General features: G+C 37.2%; 1 protein-coding gene across 1 annotated transcript in view; it reads right to left on the minus strand.

Moving 5' to 3' along the window:
• Positions 1–3,795: 3,795 nt before the first annotated feature.
• The window catches only part of LOC150084513 (myosin light chain 1-like), a 51,422-nt gene continuing 29,957 nt past the window's right edge, over positions 3,796–25,260 (minus strand). The window contains exons 4-6 of the mRNA XM_090376195.1: positions 22,447–22,614; positions 14,225–14,311; positions 3,796–4,032 (exon numbers count right to left, since the gene is read on the minus strand). Coding sequence (XP_090232321.1) covers positions 3,986–4,032; positions 14,225–14,311; positions 22,447–22,614 — 302 coding nt within the window. The 3' untranslated portion in view covers positions 3,796–3,985. The remainder of the gene's footprint in view (positions 4,033–14,224; positions 14,312–22,446; positions 22,615–25,260) is intronic.

The raw sequence follows: 25,260 nt of genomic DNA on the forward strand, positions 1-25,260 counted from the left end.
AGATTGCCTTTTTACTGCCCTCAAAGAGTAACTGAAGCTAAGAAGGATATACTTTCGCTATTGCTATACATTCCCTTGTGCATCATGGCTATTTTCGAACTCAAGCGGTGCTCGAAAAGAGGAAGGTATCAAATCAGAAAATGACAAACCAATAGTAAAAACTATGGATAGTAATTTCATTTGAGTGGAAAAAGTTTTAAAAATCAATTATTTTAATTGCATTATTTTGTATTTGTATAATTTTTGTCGTAAAAATGTATTTTTTAAATTTGATTTTCAAAATAAATAAATATACAAATTCGAAACGTATATGAACTCAATTTTGTTTCTTTCTTGCCACTTCATCCAGAAATATTCTGGCGCCAAAGCGAATCAAGTCTAACATTTCAAATTACACCTTTATGAATTAAACTGAAGAGTTATGAAACTAGTAAATATTTAAGTTAGACTGCCATTTACTTACTACAAAAATTGTTTTATGAAAATTATCTCTGAATTTTTCAGACAACGTTAACTTTAAAGCAAGAAATATCAGAAATTAGAATTTTGGACTTGATCCACTATAGCATTGAACGCTCATTTAATGGACCAATGTACTCATCCCTTTCCTTCTAGTGTTAATGTAATAAGGAATTCTTTGCAATTTTTCTTCAACTTCTTCGGCAAAGACTTCTCATAATCTTACTTAATTTGACCAGCCCCTTAGCAACTTGACTGCAGACCAGTTTGTACTTACTGTAGTTGTCTGTTCCCTGATAATTTATAATCATACCATCTATAGATAGTCTTTCGGCCACAAGTTTCATTAGTTAATCTGGCATCCATTTATTTTCCTTAAACAGTGCACAGTATCACTTAATTGGTAAAAAAAAATGCCGAGTAGCTTTTTTTTTTATTGCTCCCCATTTGTAATTGGTCCCACTGAAAATAATTTAAACACTGTCTGAGACTGCTGTAGTCGCCTTTATGAAAGAAAAACCCCTTTACGCCTGATAGTATTTACTTATTTAAGTAAATCCCACATCAACACGCTGATCGCTGCCACCTAGTAGTTTTTTGTCTGGATATTCTTAATGCATAAGGGGTAAGGAATTCATAATGAGATCAAAAGTATTGCTTTGTCTTATTCTCTAAGATGTTGGTGTAGAAAATAGTCATCCAAAAATCCTGAAAAATTCTTCTGTGTAAGCATTCTGATTTGCTGGACACTGTCTGTATAGTTGTTCATCATACTCATAAAAAAAAGTCATATCAAGGCTACCCAAGAACCAACTCATCTGCCCACGAGTCACTGGACTATATACACCATTTTTATTTTTCCAGAGCTTGTCTCATGAACTGAGTGGATATTACATTGACTACCGTTCAACCCAGTGCACTTCTTAGATTCTGTGAATCTCTTAAGATAATTTCTTCACCTTTCCATGCATGTCTCTGGTAGTTCCTTGTGATCCTGGACGGCAGTTCCAATTGCTACCTTAGTGTCTTATCTTAGGTGGCTCATTGTTCTCTTTTCGCGAGTCAGCTAAGATGATTTGCTCCACCCGTATGACGTTGACTAATTTGAAAGGATGGTTCCTTGTGCTACCTTAGTGACTAATTGCAGTGGTAGTCATGGTAATAGCTATGTGATAGAGTCCTCGTGGGTAGCTCAGTTGTTATAATCGCCGTCCTCACCACACCAAGTGGAAAGGCTCGGATTCAAATCCTGTCAATGACAAAGAAATTTTATGAGCTTGTTTCACCTCGTGGCTGAGTTAGTCTATGGCTAGAATAGCAAGGTTTCCCTCCCGCTAACGAAGCATCCTCTGACTCATCCATTAACTTCATTCGTTTCAACATCTCTGACCGTATGGCGCCCTGGACTATAAACAGAAAGTTCAGTCACTTCACTGGTGAAGAAAATGCAAGATTTCAGTGAATGTTATATGGTCATATATAATATCATTTTAATTATATAATATGTAAATAAATAGCTTGGATAAGTCGAAATCCAATGATTAAGCTATCATCCTTACTATTATTCGACTATATATATATAACCCCAGGGGCTCACATCTGGTGAGTATGGACTTGGCAACCCCAGGGTCCTGAGCTGGATATCATGTCTCTCGAATTTTTTTTTTTTTTGGCAGGTGCAGCATAAGCATCATGCTGTTATTTATTTATTTGGGTTTTTTAGGAGCATTAGCAACTAATGCCATATTGCTCCAGGATATGCGGTGGTCATTCCCTGACCTTTCCGCATTCTCCGTAGTTGGTGATTACGGGCTCGAATCCCGATCTAAACAAGAAGCGTATGCTACGCACTGCTGCTCCTTCCCACCTGGCTACGGAGACGCCAGGCGCCCTTGCACCATATGGCTAATAATAATATATATGTACGTTGATTTTTAGTTATGTTAACCGTGGTCCCGATTATTCGGGCTGTGATGGTACTATTGCTGGGCTTTATTCTACACAGCCTTTGTAAACCGAAATATGCAATAAAGGATTTATAATAATAATGTAAATTATAAAATAATCCTAGCTTTACCGTTGAACCCTCAAATAAAAACAGTTTCATTGTTCGCAATAAAAAAAAAAACACCGAGATCAAACATATTTCTAACCCACTTTCCAAATTTACCCTGCTCCATTTCAGAGTACACAGAATTAAAAAATTCTATTTCTGTGTACACAGTCCACTCCAGAGACGATCCCTGGGATTTTGAGAACTAAAGCAGTGTTCTGGGTATTCCTTAGGCTTTAATCATTATTTAGCAGTAAACAAAAGTCCACATTTTAATCATAAAAAGGGAGTAAGCCTCTACCTGGGACCACGCCTGTTCTATTCGATAAGTAATCGCTTCGATCTTATTTTCCAGAAATGCTAAAGCCTCAACGTACCTCTCGTAATTAGTGTGAACTAATTTTTTTTTGCAACTAATTCGTTCCGTCAAAAAGTTCATCTCGTGTGCCCCCTCTTCCCCTGTCGGTCAGTTTGCATGCCACCATCCTACACTATATTTGAAATCTTCTGCCTATGAAGCATTAAAATATTTAAAAATGCTGCAGGTGGCATTCATCCAATGAAGAATACGCAAAATGTATACGTTTGAAAATCCATAATTTACTTTTAAAAAGGTATGTACGTGACATTACTGATACGTATGAACCCAAATGGCTTTAAGTGAACTAAATGTAAACGAAAAGTTGATTTAAAAGGCCATTATCATAGAATTGGCTGATAGTTCCAAGAAACTTTTGCCCTAAAATTCAATGGATGGTGCAAAATTAAGTTAATTTCATGCAGTTACTTTTCATGAACTTAGCCTTAATTAATAGATTGACACATTTTCCACATGGGTGAAGAGACGCCACAACTTTGTTTATTAGCGGCGGAATTGGCACCCTTTTCTGTGTCCTCGCCATCCACGAAGGTACAGAAAAAAGGGAAAGGATCGGTTATGATGAAGGTGAAACAGTTTATCACAGCCGCGTCATAATAATCAACGAAAATATCAAAAAACACTAAGTTCAAGTGTCGTATTAGCATGAATATTAATATTTGTAACAAAACACCTGTTTTACGATAATGTTATTTTTAATATAATAAATGACATTTACAAAAAAAAAAAAGTTTTCTTCTAAATTCCTTTCTTTATTACAATACTAATATCACGCAAAAAGAAAAATGAATGGTTCAGAATGGTTGTACCCACTACGATCTACGTGTAGGTGTGCAATATAATTCGCTCACTATTTTTACTAGAAAATAATGAACTGTACCATAAGACATACATTTACAGTACATAAAACAACATGATAAGTTTGTTTATTTCTGAATTTTGATATAAGAAACTTTTTCATTTACACATTTAAATATTACATCGCTGATGCTGAAGACAAAGCTGTAACAAAATATTTCGGCTTTTCCTGTGGAAGAGGTAATGAATCTGCTTTTTGAAAACGGTCATCATCTAAGGCAAAGAGAAGTGAGTAGTTACTTTTCTTCAGGGAAAGGTCCTGCCATCACAGTTTTTACAAATGCTGAAAATATATAATAATTAATAAAATTAATTAACAGATTTAAAATACTTAAAAATAATCAATGCTGAAAAATATCTGATTATTTCAACACAATTGTGAGTACTACTGAATTCTCCCTAAAATGACACAAATATCCATCAGTTGTTACGAGGCCTCACTGATATTTATCCAGGTTTACTGATATCTATCAAGATTAATTCAGAGAGCAATTTCATCATTATTTTGATAGTGTGCCAGAAGCACAAAATAACGTAATTGCGTGTGGGCAATTGTTGGTTTGACTATTTTTTCTGGATGAAAATCCGTATCAGTGAGGGAGGGACGTGCAATTCTCGTTTGATACACTAATCCGGCCTCTGTTTCAAGCATTATGTCAATTTTAAATTTATATCTAACACAGTATTCATATGCAGATTCAGAATATTGCTGAATGATATACAGACTTTGCCAGCAGGGATAAGGAAGTAATAATCCTATTGTACAAGTCAATGGTTAGGCAGCATCTTGAGTACTACATACAGATCTCGAAGCTTCGTTTTAGAAAGGACACGGATCCGTTGGAACGGGTGCAGAAAAGGGCAACGATATTTGTGAGAGGAGTAAAGAGTGCTCTTACCAAGAAAGAGGTTCAATTTTGCAAATTGAACCGTATGATATTGGCGGTTAAAGCTTTTAATGAATTGAGTAAGCCAGCCAGTGGTTGATTTTTAGGAATCAAAAACTTTCGTCTGTTGTTATAGAAGTGGATATTTCGAATGAATTTAAAGAAAAAGACAAACTACAGGAGAGGATGGACAAGTGAGGTCGGAAGTTAGGAATTTGTGGCTGATGCTTTATAAGCTTGCTTTCTTTCATCATTGGCCATTACTAATACTAAAATGTGATTCCTGATACTCCATTGGGACTGCCATGTTTTCCTTTGGGTTGGCTACTTTAAATCTTCTGTTCTTTCGTACTTCGTTATTTTTGTATTTAGCAGGACTTTGGCAAATAATATATTACAGTTATTCATGAGAGTAAAAAACTACATAATTCAATAAGTCATAAACAAGATAGGTAGATGACTTATTAAATGTCCTTCGTACGTTGCTGTATTATGAATAAATACTGTCGGACCTCTATATAACGAAATCGATCGTTCGCTTGAAAAAATTTTAAACAAATTTAGTTATAAAGAAATATCATTTTGAACAATGAAAAATACTGTAAATCAACATTCAGAAATATAGTCAAAAGGTGGGAAATAAATCAGAAATAAATAAATTTTCAAATAGTATTTTTTAAAATTCTGTTTAGCGAATTTTATTTCCCCTTGGTCATTACATAGAAAATAATTGTTTTCGCATAATGAAGACAATTTCTATATAACGAACTCATTTCGAGAGACTTGCGTACGCGTTATTCGCACCTCCGGCCTTCAGGCAATAGAGCTGATGCTGTAGGAAGCACGAATTAACTAAAAGGATCAACCCGTCCTCAACCAAATCAGCTCGCTCAGTCATAAGTTCCCAACAAACACGATTGGACTCCTGAACGACTTAAACATCAACCCGGAGGCGATTTGCGTGGGCAAGGCCTTCAGAACAAAAGTTCTTGTTGATACCTTAGCAATCTTGCAATTTCAGACCTTTCATTTCACCATCATTCTACCTGGCTTCGGTTTACCTGTGGTCCTTCTGTTCCAGTCAGCCTACAGCATCTTGCCGACATCCCCGCTCTCTTCTGGGACAGACGCTGAATGTATATTGAGCATTTATGTTGAACATAATGTCTTTGCATCTTTTATATTGCCCAATACAGATATTGTATTGCTGTGTTATAGTTGCGTTTACCCTCCTAGCATTTGGTTGATATCTAGGGGTGAATGTAACTTTTACTTTACCTGAATTAAATAAAAAATAAATTAAAAGCTAAAGCATTCCACAATTTAGTGGTGCCCGTAAAATTTGTACCACCACCTCTACTGTACCGAGAAGTCGTGCTACTCAACTGTTATCCATGTATCAACAGCCATTGGCAAAGGTTAAGGCATATTCCCGATGCGCACATTGGCTCTGGTCAACCAGTTTTCTACTGTAAGCACCCTATTAGAGAATTAGGAGAGAGTGGGTTTCCTTTATTCGGGAAATTCATTTGTTTCTCAGAAATGAGTTATCCACACTTTCACTAAAAGTAACCTGTGTTTATATGGTAGGTACAAGTGGTCCCTAAATCGGTTTTGTTTTATCTGCTGTGCAAGTAACCTTACAATGTCTAAGAGTGTAGAAGTCCTTGTCCTGAATGTAGTGGAAATGATTTTTGTAGACCGGGTCGTTAAAAAAACGAAATCTCTTTAAAATTTGGTATCTCTATTCTGAAAAACCGCGTTTCGATTCTCAAACTGAGGAAACGGGACTCAGTCGGAAGCATGCAAAATTATGCCCGTATAAAGATGAGGTCGTTTTTAAGTGGGTGAAGTTTATTCCAGACTAAAACATGCCGATATCAGGGCCATTAATAAAACAAAAGGCTATGGAGTACGCATCTTTTCTGGGGCATAAGACATTCCTGGTTGGCTGGACAAATTTAAAGCGCACCATGGTTTACTCGAAAAAGTTATTTCTGGTGAAAGTGGAGTTGTAATCGAAGAAGAATGTACCCATCTGAAAGAAACAGTTTTGAGAAAATATACTGAGGACTAAGAGCCCAAATTTTTAAATGTTTGCCGAATAAGACACTAACTTTTAAAGGTGATAAATGTTTAGGTTGTAAAAATAGGAAGGCGAGAATCAGTCTTGGTTTGTGCAAATATGGCTGGTAATGAAAGACTGAAGAATTAGGCAATAGGCTAAAAAAACAACCCCGATGTTTCAAAGCAGTAAAATCGTTAGAGCTGGACTACAACTGCGACAAAAATCTTGGATGACAAGTGAAATTTTTTGAACAGTGGATTTTTAAATTTCGATAAAGATGATGAAAGAAAAACAAAAATTGCACTGATTGTCGACAACTGCCCTGCCCACCTTCACTCAGTGATTTCGAAACTTAAGTGTGAAGCTCGTTTTCTTCCCTCCGAATACCTCGTCTAAACTGCAGCCAATGCGTCGCGTATTTAAAGAACTAGTGACAATATAATACTGTAAATATAATACTGTAATAAGATTGGCGCCTCCGTTGCCAGGAGCAGCAGTGCGTAGCACACGCTTCTTGATTAGACCGGGGTTCGAGCCCGTGACCACCAAATACGGAAAGGTCAGGGAATGACCACCGCATATCCCCGGAACACTGTGGCCTTAGTTGCTAATGCTCCAAACATAATAATAAGATTATTTATTCATAAAAATAAGATTTCCGCTACAGGAAACCAGAGGAATCCTACAATTAACTGGACACATTACAAATGCTAATAGATTACACAGTTTATATTGCATTATCGACGATGAGTTGGATGAAAATGAGGGCGACGAAAGCAATACGGACAATAAACCTTCCAAACATGAAATGTTGGCAGCATTTCAAACTTTGCATAGAGGCCTTCAGTGTGAAGAAAATATATCTGAGTGTTTAAACAAATACGAACATTTTTATGAATGATGCACAATAAAATCCAGGTGTACAACATAAAAATAACCAAATATTTCACAAAATAGTTCTTAAAACAAAAACCCTTCATTTGCCCTACCAAAATAAATGGCGTTGCTTTGGTGAGTGTCACATTCCATTCACGGCAGTGAAGCCAGGGGATAAAATTACAGTAGCAATATACATACTGGAGGTAACAATCGAACTCCTCAACCTTCATTTCTTTTGAAAATACGCTACCCACTGCACTAAACCACCACAAAAGTGTACTAATACATTATGCAAGTAGCCATAGTCATTTCTTAATATAAAATTAATTTTCTGCTTATACTTCGAGACGACCACACAGTCAGAGGGGGTACAAGCAGTGGTGAGCTATAGTGGGTTCGCGAGAGCCCATTGTTATTATTTTTTTTTTTTTTGAAAATTTGCGAAGGCAATTGAGTATCCAGAGCAGAAACTACGGTGCGACGAGCGAGGCACCATCCCTAGCATTCGCTCGGTTATGTATTTTAACATTGCTTCATTTGATTTAATTAGAGTCGGACCTCTGTTTAACGAACTTATTTATAGCGAATTTGATTCCCCTTGGTAATTACATTTAAAATAGTTTCCGTTGAACGAGGAAAATTTCCATGAAACGGACAGAGTAGGAGAGACAACTGTGTATGCATCGCTCTCACCTTTGGCCTTTAGGTAATTAGAAATTGCGCATTAAGTGTGAAAGCGATTACCGCCATAGCCACTCAGAGGATTAAGCAGATTTCCGACACGGATTATAGCCTCTGGTCAACCTGTGTTGTGGTTCCCCTTTATTCCGACAAACTGTTTTTCGGAGAAGCGAGTGATCCATGCCTTCCAGTAAATTTCTCTTGTCTATGTTTACATGGTCACAGTAGCTGAATATCCATGTGATTCCGACATTGTGCACAATATTCAAACTAGTGACAGACTGAGTTCAAACTAGAGACAACGTAGAGGGGTTGAGGCAACTAAAATACACGAACTTTGCAAAGAAGAAATTGGAAGATTTTGAAACTTCGTCGAGGCTTTCACTGTGAAGGAAATGTTCTAAAATAATGACATAGGGGCAATAATTAAAAAAAAAAACTATGAATTATATCACAAATCTCCAAAAACCCTGCGCGAATTAAGGATGATTGCTAAAGAACTTTGTGGAAACTATAAAGATCGGTCGTGTGTTCGGGCCACGATGAGCAGCTCGTTGCTTGCGGGCGGCAATTGCGGGTTGAAGGAATTATCCCGCTTTGTGCAAACATTTTGCATCAGAAGTTAAATATTCGGGATTATTAAACTGACTTTTCAATGTGGAATTTCTTAACGATTTAGCACTAATGATCGACATCCTGCAGCACAGAGTAGTAAGATATCTACTAACCTTGGGTCCTGCAGGATCTCTTACCTTTCAGAAGCTTTACAGAATCACATTGGTAAAAGCAGATAAATTAATTATTCGAACTATCAGTGCTATTGCTAATTTGAAAAATTCCGAAGGAAATTATGACGCTAAAATTGAGAGCATGTTGAAGTGGAAAGAATTTTAAAGAATCAAAATCGAAAGTAAGAACACATTTAAAAAATTACCACTTGACAAGTTATTAAATTCATTGTGTTATCCTTAAAGGATAAGTTATTAATGCAACAGTGCGATTTTAAATTAAATAATGATTCCACTGACGACGAAGAATTGAAAGAAATTAAACATATGCTACCCGGAATCATGGAATATGAAAAGAACTTTCGTTTCGGTGGCCAGACGGTGAAAACCGAATAAGAAATTTTTCGGTTTTCAAAGAAATTAAAGTTTACTGATAAAATATGAAATAAAAATTAATGATTTTAGAGGTTTTGTCAAAGACAGTTTCTTTAAAATCGAGTGACATTCTCTTTTCAATTAAGAAAGCCAGAAATATCTTTGAAACCATTGCGATTATTCATTACACTGAAGCTGAGCGAGCTTTCGGCGTAATTAATAACATTGAGTGAATGAATAAATGTTGACAATTAAACACGTTGCATATTATGACATCTACATGGAAAACCATTGCTTCAGTTTGATCCGGATCGTTACGTCAAATCATCGCTCAGCTATTGAGCAAAGTAGATCTAAATTGTATGTGGCAATTTTTAGAATAATTTTCTTGAATATTTGTGTAATATTTTTTTTTCATGTAATATATTGTGGAATGCTTTGTTAGTTTTTTGTGATATGGGAAATATTTCGTGTTTTTTATTCGCAATATTAGAATTTATCATGAAAAAAAAAAAAGTATCCATTATATTTCCCTAGTTGTTAAAAAAAAAAAAAACGAATAAAAAAGTTGCGTTATGTGCCGAGCACGCGCGGTAGATGGTTTATGCGAAAACCTCCGCGTTTCTTTTAGGTATTTTGATTTATTTATTGATTACGAAATAAGAGCTTTTGTATTGTAAATATTTTATTGAACATTCGCAAATTTTCATAATTTCTGGAAGACAAGATACAATGGATTCATGACAACTAAAGTAAGAGATGTATACTTGCGAGTGCAAAATCTTTAAAATAGCACAGATTGATGTACCGATCTTGTAGTTGAAGCGACGTACGCAGCTGTTAGGGGTACCTAGCAATGGAATGTAACGAAAATGCGAGACGAAAAAAATAAATTGACAAATTTGTATTGTTACAGTCATATGATAAACTCTTGTATTCTCGCACTCATGACAAATACTTGTATTGTTGTAATCAATTACTGCAGTAGTAACTTAAGAAAGTATGATTGTTACGTCATACTATTCAAAAATAACTCTACATTCTATCCAATCCAGGTATCATCGTAAGGGGAGGCATAACGACGAGGCTTTTGCGTTTTTTTTTTAGATAGACCTTATACACATACACGCATGGTTAAAGTAGTAACAGGTACTCCCTCTCCCACGAATCCGCTCCTGACTCGGGATATCATACCGGCAGTCACGAAAATTGCCTCACGCGCACTACTAGAAGTGCAAGCGTGGGAAGCGCCTCTGGTGGAAACCGCGGATGACGTCACTTTCGTGACCGACCAAATTACATGTACAGTACTCGGTAGAAAGTCGGACAAACAGCGAGCCCAAGTTAAAATATTCACTGGTCACAAGATAGGGAGAATACAAGAAACAGCACCGTATTTAGAGTCAGGCTTTAACCTCGGTCATTCAAGGCACGTGTGCATATGTACTCTCGCGCCTGACCCAAGCGTCCTTGTATATGTATGTATTAATAAATTGTTTTTAAAAAAGTTAAATTTATTCATTCTCACTTACTTCCCATCTCTGACTATTTCTGAATGTTAATTTACAGTATTTTTCATTGTTGAAAATGTAATTTTTTTACAACGAAAAATTTGTTTAATGAATTTTTTTTAAAGTGAATGAACGATCGATTTCGTTATAGAGGTCCAACTGTATATCCAGATAAAATTCTGAACTAGTGCCGATTATAAGCACCAAAACTCATTTCAGTCTATAATACTACTTCGCTAAACTGACAAATAAATTTGTTTATACTTAGGGACAACCACATGGTCAGAGTTCAAAAAATGGAGAAAATACAAAAACATCACCGTATTTAGCAGTCACGGAATTAAACCCCGATGAGTCAAAGCACGTGTACTTATGCGGTTGACCACTCGGCTACAGCCCTAAAATAAATTTTAAAAAACGTTAAGGTAACATACTTGCTACCTGTTTTAAATTAATCCATTTTTAAAGTTTACTTCAACTGAATATAAATTAATTTAGATAATTATTTTCTATGTACTTTGGATAGCATTTAATTTCATTAAAACAAGGCGGGAAGGTCCTTTCTTATAGACACTCACGTATATTTATTCATTAGGAGAACTGGATATGTAAAGTGGAGGAGGATGCGTGCCATCAGTCCCAAGCGAGCTATTTTCGCTCTTTCTGCAAAACTCCCACACTTTCTAAAAATAGAAAAGACGGAAGGGTATATTGTTACAAGAATAACTGCTGTTTTCCTTAACATTCCAGGGGAATGTAGTAATATTTTTGTTGGCACATGAGCATGTCAAATACAGCTAAGTGAATAGCAGAGATTAGAGCATGTCTCCTGCACATACAAACAATATCCATGTAAGGAAGCATGCGAAGGACTATATATATATATATATCACCATCAGCTTACATGATTTTTTCCCCCAATGGGAAAGTATTATACCTAAATTATTCCCATTGTGAATGGAAATAGTTTGGACTGCTTCCTATATTTAAAAGCTCGTAGAGACAAAAACAGGATTTTTCGTTTCAACCAATACATTAGACATTTCACCTTTGAGATGGTGTGGTTTAACACAATGGTTATTTTACACTAGGGAAAACCATTTCCTGAATGCAAAGTTTCAGCTTGAAACAAACCGTAATTTAATCTAGATGCCGAAAATGCACATGACTTTGGATTGTTTTGAATACTTATGAAATAGGCACCCTCAAAATTGACACTACCGCAGTTCGTGAATAAATTCATCAAATTGCTCCAGAAGGTTCATACTACTTTCATCCGTAGTTTCGGCAGGAGACTATTCAAAATTGCAGCTGCTCTGAGTAGGGAGTAACATCATCCACATTCTTTTTGGTTGGCTGTAAGCATCTCAAATTTACCTCATGCTGCTCGAAACTAAGCCGGCCTCAATATTTAGCCATACGAGGCCAACATTAGCATTAGTAGAGGCATATGATCTCAGAAAGCAAGCTTATACAGCATCAGCCAAAAAAATTTCCACCGATCCACCCGCTCCAAAAGTTCCTTCAGTTTTTTCCTTGAATTTAAGCAATCAACTTCCACAAGGACAGATAGAAGTTTGTTCCTACAATCAACCACCCGCTGGCTAAAGGCAAATTTCCGCTCATTCTACAACTGTCTTTCCTCAATTTGAAATTACGCTCTCAGGTTTGTAATCTGAGCAAGAGGAAGAGTTCCATCAGCATTAAGCTTGCTCAAACCATTCAAGGCCTTGCACAACTCAATGAGATCTCCTCGCAGGTGCCTAGTCTCCAGACGCTGCATTATCCAATGAATGATGCTGTCTGCTAACAGACTTTCATTTAATTACATCCAAAGGAGTCTTTAATTACAGAAATTGTTATAGAATCATCCTTTTATCTGTAACTGATATTGCGGTGCCTCCTTTGTGTGCGACAAATAATTAATTGTAAGCAAACTGCAACATTTAAATTTCTGGTTTCATTCGTCCCAGTAAAGATTAAAATAAACTATTCTTATTGAATGTACCAGTTAATAATCAAGAGAATCAGTTTCTCATTCAATTATGCGAAAACGAAAAACAAAATAGGATTATAGTACTGCAGTGTTGTTTTTTTAACTGTAAACAAATGCTTTTTAGAACAGTACTTAAATTTATTAATGTTTATATTTCATTATATAGACGGTAAGGATAAACTGGAATTACATATATATTTATGAAACCCCAAACACGAAAATTATTAGAACCTTTGTCTGAAACAATTAACCGTTACATTTAATGTGTTGAGTCATGTAGGGCGGCTTCTAAACATTAGTTCGACTCCGCCATGGTGCACTGAAAATACAGAAGTCTGTAAATGCTGTACTTGTGCATGTACAGTTTGTTTCTGGCCACTTGGCTGCTGAACCACAATAGCAGATGGTCCAGAGATCACCAGGAAGGCTTCTTCCCAGTTCCATCCATGCAACAAGGAGGCGGGCCACAATTATATACGTACTGCCCTACCAATAATATAATACAAAAGGGATCCAGCACTCATAGGAGGGCTAGAGGCTAAACCTAAATCCCCTAACTCCAGTAGCCCACGTCAGATGCACCAGCAATCCAGCCTTAAACATATGCTAGTCGTCGTCTCAGCATGAAACAACTCTAGCAACCGACCAATTCATTACACTAAGAAGTTTTGAAAATGTGTTAAGTTTCCAAAAGTGGGAAAAAATTTATTTTTTGTGCTTGGTTTCGTTTGACATCAGTCATTCCTTCCTCGCTTTAGTAAAGATTTATCTAAAAAGATAACAGTGCCGTGAGTAACTAGCACATCTTCAAAACTAGTCGATCTGTTACTATAATGAACCGGTCCGGTCCTTGTCAGGGGAAGCTAAATAGTGTCTTCTCATGGGAGGATGGCTCCAGTGGGGTGGCATATACTGCCGTTAGTTATACACAGAATGTTGAGGGATATTTATTTTGCCTAGTGAATTAATTTCACTTTAAATAAATTTGTTTATACTCCACGAATACTCTACAGAATAAGTCTCACTCTCAGAAATTTTTTTTGCTGGTGCAGCACAAGCCTCGGGCTTCCTTGCACCATATGGCTAATAATAATAATAAAGTTAGTTACTGTTATACCAGAAATTTAAAGACTTATACAAAACAGTTTATATATTTTTAAACTGTTTTGGGTTCGGAGTGGGGGGGGGGCCTCATAGGCAATTCAACTGACTGAAATTATGTCCAGTTATGAGAGGTCAAAAACATTTAGGCATTTCCAGTCACACTAGCTCCAAAGACACGTGATGTGCGGTGAATGAAAAGCAACAGGAAGACAAGTGAGAAGCGGGAAGAAAATTAAATTAACTTACGTTCGTATTTAATAAAGCCATCATCGTCTTCTTGACCTGCACAAACCCTTACAGCTTCTTCGCATTCTTGGTCTGTTAACCTTTCACCTATGAAAATTACAAGATATAAGAAAAAAAAGAAAGTTAGATGATTTCAACGACAAAACTTTTACTTTCTTAAAGTAAAAAGAAAAAAGTAACAACTTAGAACTGCCGCCTCTTCAGCTTCAACCCGCAGTTTTCTGTTTGCATGCTCCACGTTCGGGCTATGGAAACAGTAGAGTAGTACACCGATTTCATTTTGTTGAGAATGAAGTATTGCATGTTACTACATCCATTTCTTAAAATATATTGCATAACTTATGAAAATATTTTAAAGCAAGGAAAGACAACTTTACCCACTACAGTATATCAGCTACTTTGAAAAAAAAATAAAGTCACGAGATCGACCCATCACCATTTTTTTTAACAAGTTTCTAAAGTCATAATCTAAGTCATAAATTAGATAGAGGTAAATTTAAAAACTAAGTCAAGTAACTGATTAAACACCAGGACCTCAACATATCTTAGCACTCCATGATCTCTTCTCGCTAAGGGTTTCTGTACTCTAAACACCGGTTGATGATCAGGTCCAGAATACAGTATTCTTGCCCCCACTGACGGATTTTGATAAGTGGAAAGGGGTACCCCACGCACTAATTTAGAGACCCTAAAATAAGGTCGTAGGGCCCCTGCAGCAACTGAGCCATTGCATATTGGCAAATGTAGCTTTGCTTGTTCACGGTACTTTCCCGAAAATGCCAATATACTGTATGCAGACAATTTGATACAAAAATAGTCTTTCATGGAGAATTCCTTCTCTATTGCTCTAATCATGGGGCACATTGAAATCTCTCATAACAAGATTCATTTGCTCACTTTTATATTAATTATGAAATAATGCTTATTAAATTATTACAGAAAAGTCCCTAGCTTTAAGTACTTCGTTTAGATTACAACTATAGCAATATTTTTTAAAATTTCTTCTAAATTTAGTTACTGTGAAGCTTGTCGCCAATGATGAATCGGATGGCCAGAGTCACGTTCACCTCAAGTTGACTGTTTTTGATACATTTGTTCAGAATAAACGAAAAAGGATCTACTCCATGAATGACGTTAGATTTCGAAGAGGCAGCTCATTTTGCAGCGAGACGGTGTTCCTTTATGTAAACAAACTGCTACTGATTCTACCTTGGTAAATTATGGAGACGTAAAATCTAATTGTGTTCAGCTTACAAAGAAGAAAACTGAAGTTAGAAAATGGCTGAAATATCCCCTTTTGTATCTATTTATGACTAGATGAGTCAGAATGTTTGGGGATTGTAAATCGCAGGAATTTATTAGCTTACGACGAGAACTTGCCACTTGCCCTTGGATTAAAATTAATTCTCCGTTTGGCAAAGTACAGCTAAGCCACTCTGTCAATTGCGTTAGAAAATTATTTGCAGAAATCCCTGATGTGAACCTACCATTTCCCCTCAGTGACCTTAATTTCTTTTCACCGACTACTCTCATGAAATTACTTATGCCAGGCCCTCAACTACCCGCTTAAAATATTGTCATAAACCAAATAAATATTTACCCCATAACTTATTCTGTTTTCCTGCGGCTGTTCCAATAAAGACATTCGGACATTGAGCGACGAAATCAATTACTGACTTAGGAAAATTTAGTTTTTAAGTGTAAAAATATGCAAAGTGGAGAAGTAAAATGGAGGTACACATAAGTTAGATTACATACTTCAGAAAATCTGAAGACATTCGTTATAAAATGAGACGGAAGGCATAGTGTCGATGTTTAAAATAACAGAGGGCCATAATAACCGCATCAAAATGTAAAGCTGTGGCCATGTTAGTGAAAGGCCTTAGATTATTCCAATTATGGCTATAGACCCCTCTCCCCAATGATTAAATAAATGTGGATTTTTTATATCATTAAAGTTCGATGACACCACTGCTTTGCATCCCCTCCAAGAAAATCTTGGGACTGACACTGCGCAGAACCATAGAACACACACACACATTGGAAACTACAGGTAAGTTGCGTATTGAGAAATGCAAACTCTTTATTTCAAGACTGCAGATTTTGTTTATGGGGACACTAAAGTATAGTGTATTGTTTTGCAAGTATAGAGCTGATTAAACATTTACAGAGCTCGAAAAGTTCAAACTCTTATCAAGATCAGAAAACGATGTACTTAAAAAGAAACAGAAGTGAACCAATGGTGAACAACAAAATATAATGCAGCTCTGTTCTCTTGTCTCAAATTTAAATATTTTGCGTACTACATCGACAGTTATGTGAACGATACTCCCAAGTATTGTACCAAGTTTTTTTAAATGAATTTTTGTTCATAATATACGGAGAGGGCATAATGACCACTTTTAATTGGGATTATTAAAAAAGTATAAATAAGCCATAAATATAATAAGTATTTAAAAATGATAAATATCGAATAGGTACAAATGTCAAACTGGCCTTGTGGTTTTTGAAAGGCATTACTTAGCGAAATGTCAAAAGAAAAAAAAAAGCCACATCACACTACATTAGTAATGCAGTTTTATTGCTGGCAAGTTTCATTTCTTAGGAAATGAAGCAAATATTATAGAACTTTTAATGTATCTAAAACATATTGGCTTGTGCAGAAGCATATAATTTAACATGCTCTAAGGATATGCTTCTTGTGAATAAACAAGAAAGACAATTTGGCCCTTGTGTCGTTAAATCCAATATCAGCAACAGCTGGTGAGTTACGCAGTTCAGAAAAGTCCAAAGACAATGCACAAATGCAAGATAAATGTCAGAACAGATACATTAAAAATGAACAAATTGAAAACGCGTAATCCTGGTGTACATCGTCAGTGACAAACTAATTTCGAATACAGTAATGCATTTGTTTAATGTTAACTAGTGATAGTTTCTTCAGTGTTCGCATTCATTTAAACAATTATACGCTAAACTGTGTCCCTCTTTCAGTCACTTCTAGTTCTCTGCTGAAGATAATGGGACCATTCACTTCTGTTGGCAACGTCGACTTTTCAGCTGCATAACAAAAAGGTAATTATAAGGTTGCCATCTTGTGAAAAGTAGGGGAAATTTTCGCGCGCAATCCTTCAGTTGGTCAATGGTGTGCCAAACTAACTATGAGAACGGGGCACATGACGTAAACAGATTTTTATAGAGGCGGTAGATGGGCCGATACCAAAGAAAACCACTCTTCTCACTGAACGTTTTAGACGAATAGATAACGTGAACAAACGCAAACCAACGGTTTTAATAAAAAACTCACGGAGCAAACTCCTCCCTCCAACTGAAATCGGCTGACTGTAGCCTCGATTGAGGACCAGAAATTCCTCCAGTCATCGACAAGAATCGAAGGGTCGGTGGCTGTGGCATTTTTTCCCAAGCACGCTCCTTGATTTTGGAAACCGTGCATATTGTTCTGATGAAACAAAAACGTTTTGAATTGACCAAATCAGGGTTGTTTTGCAATGCATCGTTCAACTGTGCCAGCTGCTGAAAACAGACCTCAGTTATGGTAGTCTACTGAGTTTATTCGGATTAGTCACTTTAAAATAGACAAAAATTCCAACGTGTCTCATAAAATGCACAACAACCTTGTGGGGTGAAGCTCGCCTCTTGGCTGTGGTCGAACTTCGTTAACTCATTCGACTAAATTTAACGACCGGTAAAATTCGCTTTTCTCGCCCACAGTAACAGTTCGATCTAGAAACTGTGCTTGATAATGGGAATGTACATGTGGTCAGGGCCGTGCAAAGGTACTTAGGTGCCCAGAATGCAAAAAGGCCCTCGTTTATTTATGTTGAGACTTTGACGGTTCCCCAGATCGCGGGCCCTGCTGCAGCGCATCCATTGCATTCCATTTGCATGGCTCTGCATGTGGTGTTACATATTTTTAGTAAAAGTGTGTAGGAGTTTTAAATAACAATAAATGATGAAACAGGACAGATTGAATTACTGAGCAAGTCCTGTAATTATTGTGATAGGACTAGCTTCAACTGTGGCTTTCACCCTTCTATCAACATCAATAAATCGTCCCAATCCTGCATTATCGACTCTGCTGTACCGGCAGACTGAACATCCGAAACCAGTGAGGGCACTTACTCGCATTTACAGCTTCTCCACAAACATTGGATTCACTTGCATTATTCCCTCTGACTTAAATCATACACATGATCCTCTGAAACTTCAGAATAGTTTGCAAGATTACAGAAAACTGTTCACTAACCAAGTTTTGCTGAGAAATTGCCGATTTACTTCTACACATCACTACTATCAAAGATAAAAGTACTATCAAGGATATATATATCACCTTGTCCAGCTGGGCGGGAAAAGGAGATTATCATATATAAGACAATGGTTGGCCCACATCTGTAAAACTGCATACAAGTTCAGAAACATTAAGAATATAAATCTGTTGGAAGGGTGCTGAAAAGAACAAGAATATATGGGGGAGCGCTGAAGGATATTCCTGTCAAGAGACTGGAGTTCTGTAAATTGCAGTCTCTAGAAACTGTCTGCATGGTGACCTATTTGAAGTGTATAACCTTCAAAAGGTTGGTTGGTTGTTGGGTTTTATTGGCGCATTCCTTTAAAAAAGGAAAAAGTAACCTAAATGCTGATGGTATCTTTACTCTTTCTCAGATATCACCCATAAGCGTGAAACTTAACATTGTATGTTAAAATAGACCGCAAAAGAGTTCATTAAGCCATTAAGATTATCATGAGGGCATCGCTTTCCACAGGAGAGATTCCATTAGATTGCAAAAGTGCCAACGTGTCGCCAATACCTAAAGGTAGTTCTTAGAGTAAAGTGCGTGACTACCGACCGATAAATCTGACTTCTGTGGTAGTCAAAATCATGGAGGCAATTAGCATGAGTGCAGTACAGGATCACTTAGATAGAAATGGAATTCTGTTTTGTAAAGGGAAAAAAATAGTGTTTAACCAACCTGGTTAGCTATTTTGATAGTCACTCATGAGTTGGATACAGGAAATAATTCATATTGTTTACTTGGATTCCAGTAAAGCATTTGACTCAGTCTGGTAGAAAAATACTGCATATACAGGGAAGATCCGTAGATGGATGACAGGATGGCTGCATTAACCATTAATGACAGCCCTCAGAAAAGAGGGCTGTAATTAATTTAAAATAAGTGGAGTTCACCATGGATCGGTACTGGGATCACTGTTTGATTTTCTGAAGTGACAGCGACGAAGGGATGGAAGTGTCAATTTGGCGTGATGTCAAGATCTGTACAGTAATTAATGATCAACGCAAAGCACAGCTTCTTCAGGACGACTTAGATAAACTTCAGGAATGGTCAGAAAATTGGCTGTTGTTTTTTAGTGTAGTAAAATGCAAGACCTTGCACTTCGGGAATAGCAACTATCAAATAATTTTTATCCTTTATAGGTTTAATTAAAACAGCGGAAGATGAAAGGGAATTGGAAGTTACGATACGATCTGACATGAAGTTCTAACAGTGTAGACAAGGAAGGCACATGGGCTTGTATCCATGATATTTCGAACATTTCTTGTAGATATAAGGAGGCCATAATCCTACCGTATAATTCAATTTTAAGACTTAGAATACTGTTTTCAAGCATGGAGACTGCAACTAAAAAAGCAAGCTTCTTGAAGATCCAAACATGGGCAGGCGTATGGTGAGAGTAGCAAAAGAACGTCCATAGGAAAGACTTAGAAATGTGAGATACAGCACTTGGTAGCTATTATTAGCAGCCATATGGTGCAAGATAGCCTGAGGCTTATAATGCACCAAGCAAAAAAAAAAAAACCGAGAGAATTAGAAACGAATAGTCAAAAAAGAGGAACGATGATATCCAGCTCAGGACCCGGGTTTGCCAAGCCCGTACTCACCAGATGGGAGCCCCTGATTGAAGTGTACAAGAGGAGAAATGAGAATTAAGGGCCATAATTATGGAAGAAGGCACTTGTATTGCAGGGTTTTTTTAGCCGGCGAGTTGTTAATTACTGGAATAAGTTGCTTCCTTGGGTGGAGGAGGCTACGGATTGGGGAAATTTGAAGATCTGGATAGATACGTACAGGAAGTCAAATAGTTATTTTATAAATATTTTTGAAGTTGAAGACTTCTTTAGTGGGGATAGTTGCATTTTTCTGTTCAGAAAAAATTACAAAAAAACGTTAGAAAAAAGTGTTATGAAAAAAAAAGGTGGAATAACGTAACATTCATTTTACGTATATGGTAGAATAAATTCATTTCGTAACATCTGCGATAGAGTAACAAGATGAGATGCGAGGATGAAGTTCCTTAACACCCGCATGTTAGCTTCTTCTGTGTCTAAAGTTCGCATAACTTTATTCCCTTAGGAGAATATTATGTTGTAGATTATTTCAAATCTAATTTCAACACAGGAAGTCCACATGCACATGTTTATTATAGTTAAACAATTCAACTAATTGTTTATCCGTAATTCGCGAGACAACATGCGGTACATTTGTCGCAATGGTCATATGTTGCACTTTCTGAAAGTGATAAAGCCGGAGAAACGTATAGGTAAAAAGAAATCCAAAGATGGAAAAATTAGTCAAGAAACACTTGCCATAACCTGAAGACGACAAATGAAGAGCAAGATAAACACTGACAAAATTAAGTATACTGAGTTATGCAAAGCCATTAGAAAGCATCAGAGGACATAAGATTTAACACAAGGAAAGTAGAACAAGCATTAAGGGAAAACAAAGGACTTAAATCAGCAGTCATGAGCAGTAATACAGAAAGGCAAATGATACTGAATCTGAAGAATAGTGATAGAGTACTTATAAATGGTAGAGAAGACTACTATAAAGTCTTATATAAGGAGCAAGGGGATGATGCCAGCAATAGGCAAGATGGACTAAAATTTGCAACACATACGACATACCCGATATCCTTCCTGATGAGATAGAACAGAGAAAAAGGAAGCCCAAGGGGGGGGGGACCGAGGAAACCTTAGGCTTTCTTGCACCATATGGCTAATACAAAAAAACTAAACTATTATATTAGGATCAACCTGTAATTTCTTACATATACCCATGTTATCTTGTCTGTAAATTGTGTTCTCTGGTCGATTTGCTGGACGAAAAAACCAAGTTTCTGGGAGAAAAAAAAATTACTATCAATGCCTGAGACCTCGGAGTGAAAAACCTATTAAAGTTCCTCGCGTCATCGAAGGGCGGTGACAATACTACTGTGCTACCCGCGCAGCACATGGCTAATATTAACTAATAGTGAGCTGCAGCTCTTGCATAAAATGCAAAATATTATGCAGCTCCCTATGTATCGTCCTTATACTCATTCATAAGGCCTCCCTGAATTACTGGCTGATAGTAATCGATGAGTTCTGACAGGATCTCCGTAACACCGAGGGCCTTCCAGTCTTTCCTTTAAGTTCTGCGGTCAACCGAACATTTCTCAGCTGTAATAGCACTATAACGTTTTCATTTGTTATATGGCATGAAAAGATTGATTGCTAACACGGCAGCCTATGATGATTTTTGATTTAAAACATAGGAAGCAGATCTAGAAGTAACCTTCAGATCAACAAGTAGCGGGCTCAAGGCATTGAGTCTGCTACTTGTTGATCTGCTTACTTCTAGAGGGACGTTGCATGTATGCAAATTCTATGGTTCGATTAAATGTGCCAAATTACATACTGTTCTTATCGTGTAATCTAGGACTGGCTGAATGGGATCCGATATTTGGTGTTTCAAAGGATTAATAAATTTGTTCACACACCAGCCAGTTCAACGAATGCATAACAGGAAATTTAGTCTCCCAAAGTATGGCCGTAAGAAACTTTTCGTATGCGCAATCGATTTGAAATGTCTTAAGAAATTCTTAATATGATTAAATCCTTCATTAAACCTGTTTCCTCCATCCTTCCCTTAGAGGGACACTGGAGGAAGCATGTCTAATTTGGAGTTGCATTATCCCCGTGATGCCAAATATTTTAGTCAAATCAAAGTTAATGCTTTCTTAGAACATTCATTTTTTAAAAATAGGATTAGTACTGACTCAAACTTCACAATACAATAGCTATACCATAATTTTCTCGTTTAATATTGGTTACAGATATTTGTATGTTTCCATCCATTTAATTTACAAAAGACAAATGTTACCACAATGGCTGAAATTTAAAGCTCACTTTTGGTACTTACCGAGGGATAATAATACATGGGCTAATTCAGCAGCCAACATAGTGCCGTTTTCTGCCTTATCGTAAACTTTAAGTCCTTCCATAAAATCTTCAAATGTTCCAGATTCCTTTTCTTTCTTTATTTGGCTGAATACTGGCAAAAATTCTTCAAAGCTCAGCGACTTTTCTCCTAAGTGAATAAATAAAATTAATTGCTCAATATTGATAAGCGATGAAATAAAAACAATGTCTTAATTACAGTACGGCGTGATTTGAGTTTGCATTTACATTTTGAAAGAGGAATAAATTTTTTCAGTGGGCTATAATTTACAGAAGTTCGAATTATAAGTTCCGTATATACAGGTCTGCGCGGTGGCACAGCGGTATCGTTACCGTCCTTCCCCCACCGGTGGAAAATGCCCGAGTTTGAATCTAGTCAATGACGCGAGGAACTTATGACCTTTTTTTCACTCAGTGGCTGAATTAGTCTGTCTCGGGCGTATAGCAAGATTTTTTCTCCTCAGAAACTGGGGTTTTTCCGTCCAGCAAAACGAGTAAATCGGCCAACGAATACAGCCAATTTACAGACAATATACGTGAGTAGTTGAAAATTACTTTGCAGGTGATCCTATTGATAAGCGATGAAATAAAAACAATGTCTTAACTACAGTACGGCGTAGTTTTTTTAGGTTTTTTTTCGTATATACAGGGTGTACCACAACATGCGGGATTCACTTCTGGGATGGAGTTAGGACCTAAAAACAATAACAAAGTTCTAGTAAAGTTCTTTTCACATTCTGAGTTAGCATAACTGGCTCCACTCGACAGTTTACAAATGCTCGATATCTATAGAGGGGGGGGGGGCTTTTATGTAAACTATGTCCAGCCCAGCAGTGCTCCGAGTGATTTCAGTTGGTTCCCCTGAAAAGGAGAGTATAATCCAATCGGGAGTTTGTTATTAACATCTTGATACTGTGCATTTGCTGTGATAATGGAGGCTTATTCAAATTGAGAGATGGTCGACATGCATCTCACGTATGGATTTGATAAATCCAATGCAGTCGAGGAAAGGAGTCTGTATGCAAAAAACTTCCTTATCTTCATGTGCCAAATAAAGACCTATCAGAGAATACATGAGTGCCTTGCGGAAACTAGTTCATTTAGAAAACGTGTTTCAGATGGCGGTAGACACAGCACCAGAATTGTTGATTTGGAATGGATCCTCAATCACGTTGAAGAAAATGATTGTGACAGCACCCGAAGGATAACAGCAGAGAACGTGGGACATAACTGTGTGAAGTTTACAGGACTAACAGTTTTATTTATATATCTTCAGAGAGTACACGGACTTACTGAAGCTGATTTCTTGCCACCAGAAGAGAAGCTTTAACTTAGTTTCTTTGTGCAGATGCATATCCTCGTGATCAGTATTTCCTATCCGCTTCATTGTTAACGAACGAATGAAGCTGGATTTGGTAGGGATGGCGTCCTCAATTTTCACATTCTCATCGGTGGGCTGAAAAAATCTCCATGCATGAATGTATTGAGCAGGAATAATTGACAATAATTTAAACAGGCCTACTGGTCTGCTGGGAGATTAACAGGAGCATCCCTACCGCAGTTTCTTTAAAAGAAACTATGATTTGTTGGAAGAAGTTGACAGCGCATGTGAGTGTAGACACGCGCACATCGCTTCTACTTATTTGAAGAATTCTCCAATCTATAATCGTTTCTAGTGGATCAAGTTATACAATCATGTTCTTCTACGTTCCAGCCTTCCTTCCTTCTCCCCACCCAAATCGGTATACCTTCACAGCGCACATACCCCACATGTCAAAATTGTAACTACACCAAAATTGCTTGCCGACCCTTTATGGCCAAAAATAACTCATCCAGCGTACAATCAATTCTCGCTCTTAAAGCAAATCTCTATGACCAAACAAAAGCATCAACAGCGATTAAAGCAATTTTTTTAGGTCCTAGCACTGAAATCTGAGGAAAGTAGGTGGCAGGACCTGCCAGAGTACAGATTCCTTACTGGTAACACCTGGCTAGCCTCCTCGTGGCGCGGTATGCACGACGTCGGGTCCCATCAGGGGCCCGATGGCCAATAAGCCGGATGAACAATGGGCACAACAGACTGAACTATACACGATCCACACACTTTAAATCTCTGGCTTGACAGGGTACTGTCACTCGATACAGAGAAATCCCAGGAGCCGCTAGACCCTCAACATACCAAATACCACCATGTTCTTCGAGAATCTGATTTTTTCGTGCTGTTTTTCCAGCATGACCTTGACTAGGTTTGTCCGTCCTGGGGGCATTGGGCTGTGACTTACTTTCTGCTTAGAATGTTAAACAGCGACAATGCTTTTCTCAAAATGCTCAAAAACAATACTAATTGGGAAAGGGTGTCCCTCCTTGAGTGCTTCCAGGGTTAGGATTTCCCTGTGAATGACTGCAGATGGTTATTTCATCACGGCTTCGCTGGTTTTTTTTTAACACTGAACATTATACCATATTACTCTATGGGGATAGTGAACTTTTCTGAATACCGGTTTCGTAATTTGAAGGTCATCATCGTACTGAACGCATCCGGAAACCTTTGATTTTCCCATGTGTAACTGAACTTTTCATTGGCACTGTTTCCCTTCCATTCCAAAGTTTTCCCCTTTCCTCAGATGGTTGTTATCTCTGCTCACATTTGTAGGAAAATGCGATTCACACACATCGTTGGATTCGTTTCAGTGAGGCGGATAGACTTGAGAACATTTCTGCGAGGACTTTCACCCCCTGATAGGAAACATGTCCAACCTAGAGAACAAAAGAAGTT

This window comes from Mastigoproctus giganteus, chromosome 6 (assembly GCF_048544385.1).
Source record: "Mastigoproctus giganteus isolate SK-2022 chromosome 6, ASM4854438v1, whole genome shotgun sequence".
Taxonomy (NCBI): domain Eukaryota; kingdom Metazoa; phylum Arthropoda; class Arachnida; order Uropygi; family Thelyphonidae; genus Mastigoproctus; species Mastigoproctus giganteus.